The following is an 18,496-nucleotide window of genomic DNA, read 5'->3' as shown; positions in this document are numbered from 1 at the left end:
TTGTCGTACGACAAATGTAATACCAGCCTCGCGATCAATCTCGCTACGGCCAAAGGGTTCAAGTGATTTTTAATTGACGAATAAGCATGATGGCGTCATCGCGATGTCATTACGAGTTTTACGCCGTGCCGATCGTACACTGACCGCGGCGCTCGCATCCCCGACAGATCTCATTGCTCAACGATCGTACATTCAATCGGGAATGCACGTTATTACAGATATACAGATAAATTTGTGTCTTTCGTCTCATAGAATCAATGTACGTGTATAATTCGGAATCTCGCAGCTTGGCACGATCGACCAACGTCCACGCAACAGTTCTCTCTTGGAAGAAACGATACGAGCCGATCTCTACCTCCGACGCTCTTTACGTCACGGCAATCGGATCGCAATCGCGGAACCTCTACGCGAATCCGCTAGCTTCGCGTATTATTCCGTAGCTTCTCGTTTCCATTCTCCAACGCTACACTATCGCTCCGAACGCTCAAAATCGTGAGACAAATCGGGAGAAATGGTCGTTTCGAAAATGAGGACGGGAGCGGACTCGCGCGTCGCTCGGCGGCCAAAACAAAGATCGGTCGAACCGAGAGCGACTGGTGCGTGTGCTGAGCGCACTCCACATACACCTGTCGTGCTTGGCTCAATGATCACGACAGCCACGACGACGACGACGACAATGACGAGCCGGGACGGTACGTGCACCCGCGAGAGCGCGCGTGTTTATCCGCTCGTCCGTCCGTGCATCGCGAAACGGATTCGGGAACCTCGCGCACGTCTCGCGCCGGAGAAAGAGGTTATGATGCACCTGCCGAGACACCGCGACGTGACGGGATCGAACGGAACGGAACGGAACGTCGTTCGGCGAGAACGGGACGATCGTCACCGGGGCTTCGTCTCGTCGGGCGACGCAATCCGTCCGGGGAGAAGACGACCGCGCGAGACGGTCTCCCAGCGCGAGAGCGACCCGCAGCGTTTCCTCCTCGGACGAGGCGGAGACGAGATTCGCGGAAAGGAAAGAGTTACGAGAGCGCGACGCCACGCACCGTCCCGCGGCCTCGTCCTTCCCCCGATAACGCTATCACGAGTCAGGGAATGCGCGATAACACTACTCACCTAGCTCCGCGTACGCCCACGCCGCAGCTTCACCATTTCGACAATTCTCATCGCGCACAGTCCCGCGAGTATTGTTGTCCTGTGCTTTTTTGAAACTGCTAAACCGATCACTAATGCTATCTGCCGACGATGGGGCGAAGAGCGAGAGTCCTCGGCGGGGGACCGGAAATGTCCCTAGACGCCGAGGTGTCCCTAGGCCGCGGGTCGCACTGTAAATTCAATTATTGGCGCCAATTATCGCGGCTTCAAACAATCTTTGGGTACAGTTTGTTGCTGTTATTGGGGAATATTAATTCCTTATTACATTTTTATTATACGATTACTAAGTTTTTTAAATGTGAAAAGTCCATTTGATCGATCTTTTCGAGAACTCTACTGGGATATAAACTAAGGACAAACGTTTCTTTCATTAGGACAAAGCCTGAGAGCGACCCCTCAATTGCGAGTGTAGCACGGATTAAGTACCAAATAGCATTTTTTAATTTCAAACAATGTATGAAACGTAGTTCTTATTGTTAGATCCATAATAAAGTGGATATGAATGGCGTGATTGCGAATCAGCACAGATCTCGGAACGCATTAGATCGATAAATTATAAATAACTATTTTTTTCTCGGTTAACTCAACAAAATATGTTGAGTATACAGATGTATAATTTTTCTCTCCAACATTTATATTCATATTTTTCAAACTTTATGCATTTTATGTAAAATGTATTGTGTAGCATGTATTGCAGTTTGTTGAATATTTAAATATTGTAACAAGGTAAGTTCAAAATTTGATTAATGCATACGAATATGTATCTATGCAATCACGTTAGTCCTATTTTTACACACGCGTGTCAATCTTTCTCTCAAATTAACACACGTATAAAAATAATCACAATATTTTACATATTGTCATCGAAATACTATTAATACCACGTTGGAATCGTGTTACAAAAATGTTGTTTAATTCTTCCGATAATATTTAAGTTCATCGCCGGAAAACGCAAACGCATCTCTAATCATTTCCGATATTACATCGGTCATATTTTCCCGAGCAAATCTATTCCTCGTGTGTGCGTGCATAAAATATAACAGTAAAATAACAAATAAAATACAGGTCAGTAGGCGGATGGGAACAGCACAACGGGAATTAAACTAGAACTCTAAATTAAAGAAATTTCTTGCTGTTTCATAAATATGAGGCTGGTTACCGGGCAAGTCTCCGTTTCCGTTCCACGCGAGACGTAATTTTGTAAAGAACATAAAATTGTTTATTGAATATCAAGTTTTACAAATATTATCACACACTTGTTATGAATGTTTCGTCTCGCGGGGCGGGCTTTCTTATATCGTATATCGTACAAATATAAGAATTATATTCAATTGTAATATATATATATAATATATATAAATACTTGATCATCTCTTATATAAAGTGGCGGTGTTGTTTCTTTTATATTTATGTACATCGATAAGCCGGTCGTTTCCTCAACGCGATTATACCGTCGAATTTACGTTTGAACGCTAATCTAGATAATTGATTTACCTAACTAATTTATAAATGCAGATGCGGATGATCGATTCGTTGATGAGTAATGAGAATCGGAGGTGTATTTCATCGCGACGCGACGGTCGAATGCAAAAGCCAGCCTCTAATGTCTCGCGTAATTCGTCTGTATCCGGAAATATTGGCGCGCGCGCGAACATGTAAAAAAAGAATCAATAAATAATATTAATCTTATAAAGATAAATATGTACGCTATCTACGTAACTATACGCTAATTATACTTTTGTGGTAAAATATTCTCGCAGGCCCTCCGTGTAGGCTTGTCTTTCAATTAAAAAGTACGCTTTGACGCTTTTTGTTTTCCTCTCAACAGCGCAATATAGATACAACTTTTATATATATATATATATTATATATACTTAATGTACAAGCTGTTCTCTTTATCGGTATAGCTCGCATGCTCCTCTCGCGATTGCAAAAGCTTGCGCAAAGCTCGACATCGTCAAAAAAACAAGAAAAAAAAGTACCAAGAACGAAGTGCAAAACGTTCGGCGTCTCTCCGAGAAAAACGTATCGCGCGTTCACTCAATAACGCATTCTCTTTTACAAGTTAACTTGTATACTTAAAAAAAAATTAAAATGTAGCGCTTGGCGAACGGAGCCCGGTAGGATCGTACGCTGGTAATCCCGTTCCCGTCGACCGCGGAGAGACTCTCGCTCGTTCGCCGCGTTTGCGCACGCACGGTCGCAAATAATACGCAAAACTCCGCATCACGATGCGAAAATTGGTTCTCCCTGTCGCGCTGGGGAAGCTCCGAATCCGCGAGGAGCCCGTCGCAAAAATTGGCAGCGCCTAACATGCTAAGAGATTATCACCCCTTACTATCGCGGTGCATCCGGAAATCGTGCTACATCGGGATTCGTGTGACGCGAATTGCTTGGGAATCGAGTGATATATATATTTTTTTTAAAGAGCCGGTATATAATTGTAGCACCGAGAATTGCGCGCACTTCTCTTAATTTAATGCAAATTTCGGTGCTTAATTTCTCTCTTATTTCCTTTCGAAGGAAGAGAAGACGAGGGAGCTTGATGTACATCACTCGAGTCCTTCCCTAGTAGCACAGTGCGTTGACCAAACATTGGTTAAACATTGCAATATTTGATTTTATGGGCAATATTTGATTTTATTGGACCAATGTTCAGCCAACGCACTGTGCTACTAGGATTCTCAGCTCGCGCCGCCGTACAACGTCCTTAATATACAAGATCTTTGTACAACACCTCGAACGCTATGAAAATACAAAAGTGGTCGAGTACGATTCGAAATTCTACAAGCACATATTATTAGTTCGCGGCGGCAACGACAATCGTTGTATCCCATTTGGATCCGAATTGGAATTCGGGAGCGCGTCCCGTTTAATGTTTCGAAGTGTCTCTAGCGATTGGAAGGAAACGTACACACGTATGTACCTTAATAGATATGCATTAATCAATTGGCAGTAAAATGGCTTATATAAAATGTGTATCTGGATAGAAATATGGACCATATACGTTACATATTACCTCGACGATTCTCAACGCCGGACTTGAGCATTGCGTTTATAAGTTTATAAAATTTCTCCTAAGCCGTTCCCGATCGCGTATCCGAGTAGGTAAAATACAAAAATCCACATACTAGGTATGCATATATATCCCACTAAAAATATTTGTATACAACATTTTTTTCCTTTCTTTCATCGATAATACTTCAACTCGTAAGGGCGACACGCGGGAAGGGAGGGAGGGGGAGGAATAAAACTTACTTCGCCCAAACGGACCGTGTTCGTCGAATAACGCAATTTCGTTTAATCGCTCGCGACAAAACGTACGAATTCTGAAGCACAGAGCGAGAGACGGATCGGCCGCTAAATCCCGCGGAACCGCCGGTAATTTTTCCGCGACCGCGATTTTTAAGAGTCGACCGTCGGCCTTGTTACGCTAAACAGCCTATCGTATAATACCCACAATTATTCGCCTGTAAACGATTAACTCTAAAAAGTAATATTTTCCATTGAGATCGTAATGTATACATTAGGTGATTGCTTCAACAGAGGATACGCGCACGAAATCGTCATTGAATACGAGCTGCCTCGGGACGTCGAGTAGCACACGCGCAGGGTGACCTAAGCACATCTCACGAAGGCCGTCCGGAAGGAAATCACAGAAATCTCACGGTCCAGCAGAGCGCGAAACCGAGTGCCGCGCCTACATTGTGCGAGCTAAAACTCGGTCAAATCGGTCTCGCGGGATGTAAAAGCTCACCTGGTTTCCGAACAAATTGAAATATGCGAACAAGCTTTGCGAGAAGCCCCCCCCCGAATGTAAGACGTGCGCGATAAAGCTCGTCGCGAACCGATCATAATAGATACAAAAATAGAATGAATACTCTATTCTCCTGCCTATATCATCTTGGACCGTAAATTACTTGACCGAACGGCTCACGCGTGCCCCGTCTTTTCAAGCGTAAATATGGCATTAGCGAGTCGACGAAGGATATAATTATGCGAATACGGTATAGCGACGCACGAGCTCTTTCGCTGGGACAGCAAGGCGATTTTCTTCTTCTCCCTTTAGGCAAGACTGCTTAGGGGTCGACGCGCATAAAAGCACATACAATAGGGGCGTCGTCCGGTTAAACCACCCTGGGATCTTTGTGTAAATGACGAAAAAAAAATATGACGAAGAAAGACAATCGCGACGTTTTCTCGTTCGCGCGACCTGACTACATTATTGTACATTGACTTTCACACATCGTAGACAAACACGCCGAAAAGTCGTGTTGGATAATTTACGTCCCGATCGGTACACGCGTCCAGCACATTTACACGCGATTATATTGTAACGTCGAATAACACGAAAGCGGGCCCGTCGAGTCCCCTCGAGCGGCCAGTCGCGACACACTTGCCTGCTCGCGTTATCAAAAATACGCCGCGCGAACGCGACGCTGTCGGATTACACATTGGCAAGTATATTATTGAGTTTTACATCCAAGACGAGCAACGGTAGTACCGGAGAGAGGAAACGGATTTGGCGATTGGCCGTTGATCGCCGTGTCCCAATTAAAACGAGCATCTGGGTCACGCATTAATTGCGCCGTTCATCGACGCTAATTAACTATACAATATTGGTTTTCCATACGTGATCCCGATAGTAATCGTACTTATTTATCGGGGAGAAATTCGGCGTAAATGGCAAAAATGTGACAATTTAATTTACCTCTCAGGTACTAACATCGTGGCGTTGCAGTCTACCCATCAGTTAAGATGGCACAAGGCTTAGGAACCTACTTTAGCATTCAAATTCCGATGCTGTTATGGCATTCAGATCTTTCATAAGACCCTCTAAGTTGGCCATTTCCTGATTCAATTCTTCGGTGCTGTACGAAGGCTGCAAACATTTAATTAATTCGATTAAGGCGCAATCGCGCAAAGTGGGCGCAAACAAAGTGACATTATATTGCATTACACGAGTTAACGTGTATTGTATCTAACATATGCGGATGTTAGATACGTAAACCTGTGGTTTTTACCTTTAACCGTTCAACTTCCTCCGAAGTATGTGTCGGATTTGACACCGAGGCTAAGCGATTCTTCGCTAATTGCGACGACGAACCTTGCGGTTTTTTATACGGACTGCCAGATATTGTTGGCCTTACTGTCACTTGTGACACTGTAATTACGGAAAATAGTAATCGTCAGTATTCAACAGCTTAATAATACATTTGAAGAAAAAAAAACCCAAAGAAAAGAAAATCTTTGCAAATGTTTGACAAGGAAACTTTTCCAACACATTGCAATCGCAGAAAGATCCTAGATTATCAGAACGAATTTTATCTTTGCTAAACTTTCATTACAAATTTTTCAAAATTTTGCTAAAAAATAAAAACTGTATTTTAATGTCATTTAACGAACTATGGAGAATGATGATTCTGTCTCTCGGTTTTTTTGGGACGAGAGGTTGGAGAGATAGATTGAACAGTACGATATTTTAGATATTTTATATTGAATGGTGCAATTGATGAACACAATACAAACCACCGTGCTTCTGTTGCGCCGGTGTCGAAGGGGCACTCTGCGGCGGCGGAGCCGGCACGCTGAAACTCTTGAGAGGATGCCCTTGCAAACGCTTGCTAGCATTGCTCTCCACCCCAACGGTGCTGTTCATCGGTTGAGTGTTGTTGCCGTAATGGCCGGGAGTGTACTGAGTATTACCACTGTACGACTGCCCGCTCGTACCATACGACAACTAAAGAGATAAGAAAGTAACGTACAATTCTCGCCATCATGCTGTTAAACAGTTCACGGCGCACGTACTCGAGATCCTACCTGACTCGGCAAAGGCTCGTATGAGCTAGGCATATTGCAAGAATCCGGACTGGACTCCGGGGTCGGCTCCAACGTGACGTGCGCGCGATTTAAGCTATATTGCGCGACCGTTCGCGGATAGTTCTGTCTCACCGACGACGTATCGCTGCACGAGGTGTGGATCGTCGGCTGCGACATGCTGCTATTCACAATCGGCGTAGCCGTAGCTATAGCTGCAACAAGTCAGAAACTTTGATATCCACATTGAAACTGTGATAGCTGATCCAAATTATGCATTTTATCACTTGTGGGACGATTGCCTTGTCGTAAAATAAGATAATCTTATCGAAGAGAGGACCCAAATTTAATAAATATTGAGCTAAAACCTTTTGAATATTATTCAGGAGGATGGCCTTGCTAATATATGTTTAAGTTAAAGTCATCTGGGTCTCTCTTTTTCGGTACTTATGTAAAATATTACTTTATATTTACGTAAAATAATACTGTAAGTAGTTTAATCGTTTGCAAAAAGACGTGTTACATTATTAAGGCTGGTCTACAATACATGGAGTAAGCTGGAGTAAGGAGTAGGAGTAAGGAAATAAATCCATTTTATTTCTCACTCCTACTTCAGCTCTTAGGTTTACTCTCGGTGAATCAAAATGCCATCAATCAGTGTTACAATTATTTTAACAATCATGCCTGTATTTCAGCTTCCTTACACCAAAAGCTAGAAGTTAGGGCTCTCCCTTACTCCTTACTCCACGCTTACTCCACGTATTGTAGACCACGCATTACAGACATTGTGTGCAATAGCGAGTGATAACCCTACTACTTACGCTGATGCAAAGGTGTACTGTCAACGGGAAGTGTAATTAATTTAGGTTTGTGGCTTCCACGACTGTGCTGCCTGCTCAGGGTTGAGCACTTCTCATCAGTGTTACCTAATAGCAAATAAGTAAAAGGCAACCGAATAACAAAATCAGAAAAACTGCAAATCAAACGTATGAGATCCTCCTTCCCTCCCCCTCTCTTTCTCTTCCTGTTTTTTTTTCTTAACTGCATTGTGCGTGTGAGAAATAGAAATAATTGAAATACCTAATTTAAAAGTAAAATTATCAAAATTGTGTGGTAACAAAGAGACTAAGTTATTCTTGCTTGCGCAAATCAACCAAACGGGACTGTTGTTAGTTTCGCGGTATGGAATGTTTTCTATGATGTCTGATAGTGCAACAGTGTTTTCCCCGACTTGCGCGTGTCACGTGACTTACCCATATAACTTGGCACATAAGTACGCTTATCCAGTGAACTAGAATTCCCATGTATGTTATCTTGATTGTATTCTGGATTGCTCGATCTGGGTAGTGTATTACTGGTGACGCCGCTGGTAGAGGCCTCGCCGTTGAGCGACGATTTTTCAAGTGCTTTCAGCTCCATTTGATCGTGATGAATCCACAAATCCGGCGGCTTGATATTTGTCTTCTGATTCGTATCTTTCATGTATCTAAGGATTATTTAAAAAATGTATTATAGACACATTGCGTTTTATGACTCGAAGTATCAACATGTAATTCCGTTACTAAGATATACCCTTTCTTCCGATCTGGCGAGCTTGGATTACGTCTACAGCACACTACGACCACTACCGATATGGCAGTGATAAAGACGATTGAGAGACCCACTATGATGTAAATCAATAGATTAGAAAAGCTTCGTCCATCTGGAAAAAGAAATATATTTTACTAAAAGATTGCAATCATCCTATATTAAAAAAAAAAAGATTTCTTGTTTAATATTTAAAGAGATTATTAAAGAGATAAATTTTACAATAAAACATGCTTAGACATGCACAATTGGGATAGAGGAAGAGGACGATTGGGATAATGTCTTACCTCGACCATGCAATTCATCATCCATGCCATTGCCTACGATAGAAATAAAAAATAAACGTAACATTAACGCAGTGATTTGTGAACGGGCAACAGAATGCAACACAAAGGAAACAATAGAGGCACATAATGCTACGCAATCGTGTACAGTTAAATTAATACAGACACTATTCTGTACGCGTACATTGCAACCGCATAAACATAATCATATTTAACGTCATTCAACATCGACATAATAAACAAAAATCCAATTATTTACTTTGTGGCGTTTTAAACGAGACTGTCGCGGAGAACGGCCCCATCCCCTTGGAGTTACGAGCTTGGATCTTGAAATAATATATCATGTTAGGCTGCAGGCCCTTTACGACAGCATCCACCTTGTCGCCAATGACACCTTCGACCAGCCAATCGCGATCCCATCTCGTGTTGTCAGTGGAATAAACTATGAGATATCCTAGAAATTTACGTGGCTTAGTAAACATACTCCATTCATTAAATTTAGTATTACCAACCTGTGACTTGTCCATTAGATTGCTTGGGAGGCTGCCATCGCAGTAGAACGGAAGTCGGACGATCCTCGACAGTTTGAATGATGAGATCTCGAGGTGCCGTGCTAGGCGCAGCCTCCTGGGTTTGATTTAGAACGACCATACTCCACGGCGAGCTTCGTTTACCCTGTGGAAATTATACTATAAGATATTTGTCTTTCTGAATTTCTTTAAACTGTACGTAATCCGTGTGTCTCGTACCTTGACCAGTTTAACTGTAAATTCGTACTGTGTATTGGGCTTCAAGTCGTGAATCATACAGTTGAGATCGGTAGCATTGTAATATTTGTATCTCGGGCTGCTGCTATGATGATAGAACGTATAACGCACCACGTAGTATCGACTATCGGTGATGTACTAAAAATAAATGCTCTCGCTACAGATACTTCTGCCTGACCTTTCCTTTGCACGCGTCACATATCTTATGAGGTTTTATAATACAGTACGATTATATGTACATAACGTAAACGTACTTGACTTTTCGATAAGGTCGTGTCTGTCCAATACAGTACAACGGTAGAAGCCGAGAGCACGATAGCTTTAAGGCCAACGGGTGGTATTAAAGGCACTGCGGATTCAGATACAAAACGTTCGGGAGTTCTTACATTCGCGTATGCTGGCTGACCATCGCCAACATTATTCGTTGCTCTTAAAGATATCACGTACTCCGTTGTTGGTTCTAATATCACAGCGGAAGAGAGCAGGAGGATTAATAAAAATTAAATTGCAAAATATTTCGAGCGTTTTGTACCAAAAGTCGAACGGTGTATTATTTTTTACCTATAGGCTTAATAGCATAAGATCGTTGCTTCCCATCAAGAACCTGTATCTCGACATCGGGGTAGCCTTTGCCCCAGCCTAACTTATATTTTCTCACTTTGATGCTTTGATCCTTCGGGGGATGCCACGATACTAGTATAGAATCCGCCATGGCATTCGCTGTAATAAAGAGGTAGATTTGTAACAAGTTAAAATGCCATCCTATGTTTTGCACTTATAGATTCTCACCTCTCAGATTACTGGGCGCATTAGGTACTTTCGTCTCGTCCAAGTCGTTCTCGTATGTCTCTATCTTCGTCCATTCCGTCCAAGGCCCAGTTCCATTGACGTTGAAGGCACATATGCGGACTTGGTACACAACGTGCTTCTCGAGCCCGCTTAGCACGTACAAACGTTGATTTCCTTCAGTTGTCACCGAGATCGGGGACCGCCGGTCCCCGGATCGGGAATCGTGCGGGTATCTGCGGTACCGTATTCTATAACCTGTGATTATCCCATTCTGTCCCTCGAGTGGGGGTTCCCATCTTATGATAATACTCTGGAAAACAGACATTTCAGTGAAACACTTTGATTTCTCCGTACTCTGCCGCGATTTAAATTATCTATAATAAATCTCTTATCTGTAATGTGTACTCAGATGTGGTATTACCGTTGAACTAGCTGCTTCTAAGGTAACGTTATGCGGCGGTTGGGTCGGTTGTGCGCTGTGAGTCCGAATCACGATATCCTTACTAAAAGCGCCCGGGCCATTTTCGTTGACCGCTTGAACTCTAATACTGTATTCCGTATAAGGCACGAGATCTACCAATTCATACGTTGTACTAGTAGTTTCACGCGTTACCTCTTCACCATCGCCCTGAGAACGTAACGAAATTGGAATAATTAGTAACGCTCGACATTGCTTAACATCAGTTGTCTGCAGGAAGAAGTTTGTATACCTCCATAAATGTAATAATATATTTGGATATTCGTCCATTAATAACTTGCGGCTCCTCCCACGATAAAGTAATACTCATGCTGCTCGTCGCATGACCCTCCAGGTTCATCGGGGGCCCGGGAACGTTGGCCTCTATTAACGTTGTAACTTGTAACACTTCGCTAGGAGCACTGCTTCCTCGAGGATTTTGCGCGACCACGTGGAATTGGTACGTCATACTGGGCTGCAAACCGCGTATCATGGCCTCCAGTTTCTGCTGCGTGTTGACAACTCTCTCCCTGCGCGAAATAGAAAACGATTGGTCGCCTGGTCACACCCAGTTACCGTCATAGAATAATTACCTCATGGCCCCTTCCTGTTTGTAATGTATGAAATAATTGAGAGTATCGCTGTTCGCGTTTTCTGACTCTTGCCAGCGTAGCGTGACGAATCTCGCGGTGACGATGACGAGGCTCAAGTTCCTCGGTGGAGAGGGTACGCCACCCCCGTCGAACGCTTCCAGAGTATCTGTGTCATCTATAAAACGGGATTCCGGATCGTAAAGGGAGTTGGGATACTTAAACGAGCTCGGGAGAAGATCCGCGGGATCGTCAGAGGGACTTATTGAAAGTGGAGGACTCGGCATGTGCGACGAGAACGTGTGTCCTAGCAGAGTACTCGGATGTTGCCACGTCTTATTATACAACTGCCGTTGTAGTAGTAATTTTTTCTTAGGAACTGTCTTGGGAGTTGTCGTTCTGTGGGAATTTGCGCTCTCTGCATACGTGACGTTAGCATGCAGAACAGTTAATTAACGAGGAACACATGGGGGAAAGAAATAAATAAAGACAAAATTAAAATTCCAAATAGAAATAAACGTAAAAAAATAGATACATAATGTTGAAATATGTATACATAAATAAGATGTAAACAAAATTTAAAAAAACTACGATATTTATCAACCAATAAATATGAAGAAAAGAGAATATGTGCGCTCGAAAAGGTTTTTATCTACATTTTATCTCGCGAAACTCACTGGGCTGGTTAATTATGAGACGCGCCGAGGCTTGAACGCTACCGGCAGGATTCACCCCCATGCATTGGAAAATTCCTGCGTCTATAGGTAACAGTCCATTGATTCTCAGATTGTATCTGGAAGCGGAAGTATTGCAAATTTTGAAATGATAAAATCGTGAATTTCGTCAGCCAAGTATTAGACATTTTCTAAACACACACCCATTGACAATTTGCCAGTATGCGCTCAACGTGATACGCTCGCCATTCTTCAGCCAGGTAACTTTCGGTTCCGGTTTTCCATAAATCTCGCATTCGAATTCTAGGTCTTGACTCTCGCTCGCCACTTTATCCTCGGGTTTCTTTACAAACCGCGGCGGAACTGAGGATCAAATTGAAGAAGCAAATTGAAGCGAGGATCATATTTTAATATCACAGCAGGGCAACAAATGAAAACCGTACGTGCACCGAAAATATACCTTGTACGGTTAATTCAGCGACTGCATCCAGAGATTCGACCTCGTTCTCCGCGCGGCACTGGTACGAACCGTGATCCGATTCTCGGGCATTCGTGATCATGAGACTAGAGGCTGCGACTTTGCGATATCTTGAACAAGTAATATACCTCTCATAAATGCCATCGTTCAGATTCGTACCGCGTCATTCCAAGTTAATTAACATACCTAGAGTCTAGTGACGTCAAATCAAGAGCGACGCCGTCTTTGAGCCAAAGAATCGTCGGTTTCGGATAGCCGTTGGCAGCGCACTCCAGGGTCACGTCAGACCCTTCGGTGGCTATTTGTTGCAACGGTTGTGCAATAAATACTGGAGCGCTAGATCCCTCATCTGTACAACCGAATGAAGCGCACCGTGAACTTGACCGTCCCCCGCGTTTAACCCGTTTATTGGTCACAATTAGCGAAAGGACTTACCGATGTCACTAGATAATAATCCTAATTCCGCTTTGTTGCTCAGTCTGTATTGGCCGTAGCCGCTTGCGTTACATCTGTACGATCCTACGTCGTGATTCTGAACATTGTCGACTTCCAACGCGCCTGTGGGTGAAGGATAAACCATGAATGACGATAATTAACGCGCAAAAATATCCTAAATTAGAAGACGTTTGTCGTACCTGACGGCAGAATTGTCATACGACTTTTATCGAGCACTAAAGGATGTTCGTCCTTTAACCATTGTATCTTTAACAAACTCGAAGAAGCAGGTAGCGCACAACTCAAATATGCAATTTGTCCCGGATACACCATGGTGTCCTGAGGTTCTCTTTCGAAACCGGGAAGGCCTTCAAAGAAAGTCAACGTTACATTTATCGTATAAGCGCCACCGGAAGTGAACGATCACTTTTTCAGAGTAGAGGATTATTCCTTGTTCTCTCTGTCTTTAATCATTTAGAATATATTGTGGTTCAAGGAATTCTAAGATTACCACTCTATATTTATCGAGATATTCGCTAGATTTTTTAAGATACACGCTATTAACTTTTAATACTAAATATAAAAATTGTAATAATAATTCAGTAATATTTAGTTAATGATATAATATCAAGTTTACAATATCAAATGACAACTTTTTCACGTTTTTCAAATTGTGTAGTTTAAAAAAAAACTCGTATCTGTAAAACAAGTGATAGAAAATCCGACGTGATTCGCGAAAGCGGATCTGCGCGAGCTTTTACAATTTTTTTTGTTCAATGCTTCAATTGCACTTCGATTTTGTTTTTGATATCGAAAGAGAGAAGGCTTCAAAACATGTTCGAAACCTTGTTTTAAAAAATCGAAGTTTTCTCTCAACAGAAATAAATAAATAAATAAATACAAATATAATATTTATAAGTCTTCACAAGTACTTATTTCTCACGTTGATATCATATTTAGTGATATATGTATATCAGCGAATATACATCATGTCAAAGTGTTTTCTTTTCTTCTTTTTTGTCAGCTATATCTGCGTCAAATATATGGAACCTTTCGACTCTGTAAAGGAGTATCCTGAGCAAAAATGCTCCCTTGCCATTGTCTTCCGAGAGACGGCGATCGAATGAAAATCAATTTTCGTTCAGATTTAAACTCGGATATTTTCGACTCGGCAGAGCTGCGCACATCTCTCTGCCCCGCATTTATGCAGGCTTGCAAAACAACAAACGAGTTTATAAATGTTTTATAAAACTGTGAATCTTTAAGAAGATTTCTAAAGAAAAATGGGCTTACTATCATTTATCGTTTACCAGCTACGACTCTTTAAAAGTCGAGCATTATAAATAGTTTCAAGAAGTTGAGCGAGACAAAAATTGTGGCAGAAAATTAATATTTAAGAACGACCTAGTGTGAACAGATTTTTCTTAGTGTTCCTTGAATCACGATCATATCTCGAGACTGTTAAAAACTCAAAGAGTCATCTTCAACGCTCCGAACAAAGTGATCGTTTGCACATCAAAGTGGTATCAAGCGTGATCTCTCTCGTAGCAAGCACTCGGTTCAAGCACGTGTCGCACGCTAGGTTCCGAAGGACTTGGATACTAACTTGCTAGTTTGATTGTGGCTGCCCGAGAGACAATCGATCCGACATTGTCTATGGAGGCTAAGCACTGATAACTTCCGGTTAATTCTGCACTAGCAGCGTACACGCTATTTATGTACAAGGACCCGTTCGCTAGCTGTGATCTACAAAAACAGAATCGGGGATCGTTCAAAGTCAGAGTCCGAACGGTGGGCAGGGGCGTTGTTGGGGGAGTCTCTTTTAATCGTTTTTATCAATGCAGATTAACTTTAATGTATTTTTTATCTTCTTTCAATTCTTAGAAGAAAAAAAAAAGATAAAACGAAACTTAAGCCGAGATTACAGTTAATTTACATTGATAGAGATGAACATAAGAGAGATCGCATCTCGCGTATTACCGATAACTGTCCCCGATAAACGTGATCGGCTGACCGTCGTCCGTTCGCCAATGTATACTCGGCGTTCCAAAGACGCTCTGCGCCTCGCAGTCCAGCCTCGCAGGACCTCCCTGTTCCACCACCACATCCCGCGGCACGGTGGTGAAGTCCAAGCCTCCCGCGTTGACTGTGAACCAAAGGAAGGAGAGATTAATGACGAACGGACGAAATCACTCCCAACGGGACCTTTCTCTATGACGAATCCCCACAGCGAGAAAATCTTTATCGTCCTCGAGAAGGAAAATTCAATTTGTCAGATAGAGCGATTCGCGCTTCCGGATAAGAGTCGCGACGATATTCCCGGGCGACTTCCCAGCTATGTGTTTACAAAGGGGGATGTTTAACGATCACCATCCGGTACCCCATGTTAGAAGCAGCGCTATTGCGCTATCGAATTTCGGACCCCACCATTGTGCGTCTCGTGACCCATTCGTGCACAACGCGCGTTAGTTAGGGGGTGTAGATGTTAAAAGGGGGCGGAGGAGGAAGAGCCGGCGTATCGGATGGTCTAGAAGGGAGAACCGGCTGCGGCGGAAAGGGAGGGGGAGACCATTCGAACAAAGGGGTCGTCCACCCTATATAGGGACGGACGCTCCTGCCTGGCTGCCTAGACGCGGCCGAATGCCTGAATTCTCTTTCTCTCTTTGTTTCTCCGTTCCTCCCCGTGACCCCTAGGCGCGATCGCGTTATCGCGATACGAGACGATTTAACATCGCGAATCGACCGCGACGAGGAGGCAGAGGGAGGCGAGAAAAAGGCTGCTCTCCGTTCGCGGCGCATTTTTACAGTCGACGAGGCGAGAAATCACTCCGGCAATGATTTCTTCCTCCCTGAGAGGGAACTGGCTCGATTATTTTTTGACGGCACAATATTCCGGATGTTGCCGAGAAGCCAACTAATGGCTCTCCTGGAATACAGTGTCCTATTTGCCAGACAGTTCGCGATTATTACAGAAAATGTCATGTTGTCACACGTCAGTTCCATATTTACGAAAAAATATACGTAGACTTTTTTAGATGTGGGTTGGTAGGTCTAGGAGAGATAACGCATATTTAATGATTATTACGTGTATAAAGCCTCGTGTCCACGATCCAAACACTGTGGCCAAGTTCCAGCATCATGGACACAGGCCTTGTACCCACGATCCAAGAACTGTTGTCTAATCGTAAGTTCTAGTCTCGAGAAATGTGTAGCCAATTAGCTTGCAGCTTTTTCGTAAAGGATGCAAGTCGATTGGCTACACACATATCTCGGAACTAGAACTTGTACCACAGTTCTTGGACCGCGAACACAAGGCTTAAGAAATTTCCAACCACTTTAGATTCGATTTATTTTTAGCAAAGGTAACGAAAATAACCAATAGTTTATGCGAATGAGCAAAAGCATTATCTCGGGAATTATATTTCGGGGAAATGAACTGAATCACAAAATTATATTCTTCGGTTAATTTTGAATGCAGTTTGATTTAATAGAATTTTAATTTTATTTTATTCTCTCTCTCTCGAGTTAAGGAAAAAAATCAGCTTTCAACTGATCGAAAAAGTTGTAAAATAATTAGAGAAGTGGAAAGTGAACGACTTTTCTGTGTATGCAGTGACTTTGAGTAACGTTGCTTCGATTTATTCTTTCGGTAGCTGATTTTTTTTACACAAGCTTTTAGCACGAGTTTCGTACAAGTCGTAAAGTTTCATTTTAAAATCTCAACGATTGAAAGGACTTCAATTTCGGAAACTCTGCAATCTCCTCCGAAAAGGTACACAAGAAAGGGTGCGCTTTCCCTTTCATTGCGACGCAGGAGGAGGCGAGGCGGAAACCCGAAGGTTTTATTTACCGCACGCTTCGAAATCGCCACGGACGGTGCGTGACGAAATTGAAATTCCGCCGGCGGGTCCCGTCCGCGCCGCGCGGACTTTCCTAAACGTAAAGCGCACGCGGGGAAAACGCGCGGCGCGATATTGTCCCGACATTCCGCCTCGATCGCGGCGGACGCTGAGCTGAAAGGCAACTCGCAACCTTTGGTCCCCGTTCAGCCGGCAAAAGCGCCCGGAGTATTCAGGTTTCCTCGGGAGGAGAGGCCTCTAATCGCCCGCTTCTCAATTTTCCCCTCCTCTCCTCTGTGTCCGCGGCGATGGCGCGCGTTTAGGATTTTAAACGCTCGAGGCGCGTACGTCATATCATCCCGGGTATTCGGAATGTAACGCGTAAAATACTGGCCGTCCGCGCTCCGGGAATGTCCCGGGGTACGTGCGAACCCGACGGGCCCGCAAAAGAGCCGACGTCGCCGGAAAACGGAATGCATACGCATCATCATTTTTATCCGGTGATGCACCAGGCTCAAGGTCGAGGTTCAAGCAGCGTTTGAAACGACGTTAGATTCCCACTTTTTCTTTTCTCCTTCCTTCCTCGCGCACGGTCCAGGAATATCGTGAGAGATTCCGCGTCGTCCGTCCGCGTTACTCGCGATATTTCTCCAGAGGCCACTCCGGAGGCCGCTAGTCGATTCCGCCAACATTTCGATTGAACAGACGCGTGCGAATTGAACGACCGCGTGGCGTTCGTTATCGGGAAAGCCGATACCCGCGGCCGACTAATCGAGTATCGCGCCGATCGGGCGCACAATCGGTAACCGTTATTCTCATCCAACGAACGTCGGGACAAACATTTTTGCGGGGGACAGAGGAGTTGTGGCAAGAGAAAAACCGCGGTGAACACGTTTAAACGAGGGGAGTAACAGGTCGAATTATCGATTATAACGGTACGGTAATTGCGAGGTAGAGTAATCGATAATAATCTCCGATTAGTGTAGCGCCGATTAAGCGGGGCACGGTCTCCAGAAAATGGAGGACGGCGGACGAGAGCGAGACCGGTGAGAATCGTTCCGATTTTCCGCGCCTACGATCGAGAGGAGAGCGATTTTTATTCGCGACTCAAAAGCGGAAAGTATAGAACATTTTTTTCCTCCCCTCCCCCCGCTGCAAAATGGCCGAGCTCCACGGAACACTGGCTGCGCCCGATCGCCGATTGAGAGAGCCACCGATAGCGGATTATTGGATTACGGCTCCAATTGGCGAACATTTTCCCGTAACCGCAGCATCGGCGATGGAAGCCCTTCGAGATCCCGCCGCTCTCGACGAATCAATCACCGATTGAGCGCCACTGGCAGCGGTTATTGGGTTACAGTTCCACGCTCACGGTGGTCTATCACCTTCCAGCGTGCTGGATTGAGTGCGAGTGGAGGTCCCTTGATGATCCCCGTGGATGACCCGAAACGCGCCGTCGTACGCATTTTCCGTCGTGTCGATAGAGAGATTAACGGGTGGACAAATCAGACGTTCTTTGGTCACATCGTCAGGTTTTAGCAACGTGCGTGTACAACGTATCGCTCGAATTTTGCTATTATAATGGAGTTAGTCGTAAGTCAGTCAGCGAGCATGAAGATTAAGTGTG

At 43.9% G+C, this 18,496-nt stretch overlaps 2 protein-coding genes across 5 annotated transcripts in view; both read right to left on the bottom strand.

Moving 5' to 3' along the window:
- Positions 1 to 5,969, bottom strand: part of LOC105565618 (cAMP-regulated phosphoprotein 21) — a 53,381-nt gene extending 47,412 nt beyond the window's left edge. For 2 of the 4 annotated variants that reach the window (XM_012018950.1, XM_012018949.1), the window contains exons 1-2: positions 5,864 to 5,969; positions 1,114 to 1,322 (exon numbers count right to left, since the gene is read on the bottom strand). In XM_012018950.1, coding sequence (XP_011874340.1) covers positions 1,114 to 1,322; positions 5,864 to 5,880 — 226 coding nt within the window. In that variant the 5' untranslated portion in view covers positions 5,881 to 5,969. Of the gene's footprint in view, positions 1 to 1,113; positions 1,323 to 5,863 lie in introns of those variants that run through there. The other 2 variants (XM_012018952.1, XM_012018954.1) reach the window with 2 other exon arrangements.
- The window catches only part of LOC105565696 (neogenin), a 33,272-nt gene continuing 17,124 nt past the window's right edge, over positions 2,349 to 18,496 (bottom strand). Inside the window, exons 2-26 of the mRNA XM_012019104.1 lie at positions 15,011 to 15,176; positions 14,637 to 14,776; positions 13,231 to 13,398; positions 13,031 to 13,153; positions 12,782 to 12,944; positions 12,578 to 12,705; positions 12,321 to 12,480; positions 12,121 to 12,236; positions 11,447 to 11,861; positions 11,107 to 11,383; positions 10,818 to 11,024; positions 10,397 to 10,706; positions 10,169 to 10,327; positions 9,862 to 10,067; positions 9,590 to 9,745; positions 9,353 to 9,515; positions 9,100 to 9,294; positions 8,844 to 8,876; positions 8,542 to 8,671; positions 8,223 to 8,455; positions 7,791 to 7,895; positions 6,973 to 7,184; positions 6,682 to 6,892; positions 6,177 to 6,316; positions 2,349 to 6,034 (exon numbers count right to left, since the gene is read on the bottom strand). Coding sequence (XP_011874494.1) covers positions 5,936 to 6,034; positions 6,177 to 6,316; positions 6,682 to 6,892; positions 6,973 to 7,184; positions 7,791 to 7,895; positions 8,223 to 8,455; positions 8,542 to 8,671; positions 8,844 to 8,876; positions 9,100 to 9,294; positions 9,353 to 9,515; positions 9,590 to 9,745; positions 9,862 to 10,067; positions 10,169 to 10,327; positions 10,397 to 10,706; positions 10,818 to 11,024; positions 11,107 to 11,383; positions 11,447 to 11,861; positions 12,121 to 12,236; positions 12,321 to 12,480; positions 12,578 to 12,705; positions 12,782 to 12,944; positions 13,031 to 13,153; positions 13,231 to 13,398; positions 14,637 to 14,776; positions 15,011 to 15,176 — 4,415 coding nt within the window. The 3' untranslated portion in view covers positions 2,349 to 5,935. The remainder of the gene's footprint in view (positions 6,035 to 6,176; positions 6,317 to 6,681; positions 6,893 to 6,972; positions 7,185 to 7,790; positions 7,896 to 8,222; positions 8,456 to 8,541; positions 8,672 to 8,843; positions 8,877 to 9,099; positions 9,295 to 9,352; positions 9,516 to 9,589; positions 9,746 to 9,861; positions 10,068 to 10,168; positions 10,328 to 10,396; positions 10,707 to 10,817; positions 11,025 to 11,106; positions 11,384 to 11,446; positions 11,862 to 12,120; positions 12,237 to 12,320; positions 12,481 to 12,577; positions 12,706 to 12,781; positions 12,945 to 13,030; positions 13,154 to 13,230; positions 13,399 to 14,636; positions 14,777 to 15,010; positions 15,177 to 18,496) is intronic.

The sequence above is a fragment of the Vollenhovia emeryi genome, unplaced genomic scaffold (genome assembly GCF_000949405.1).
Source record: "Vollenhovia emeryi isolate VEMERY1.0 unplaced genomic scaffold, V.emery_V1.0 DF939150.1, whole genome shotgun sequence".
NCBI classification, from domain to species: domain Eukaryota; kingdom Metazoa; phylum Arthropoda; class Insecta; order Hymenoptera; family Formicidae; genus Vollenhovia; species Vollenhovia emeryi.
The sequence above is the reverse complement of the archived record's forward strand: the minus strand, read 5'-3'. Positions and strand labels throughout refer to the sequence as shown.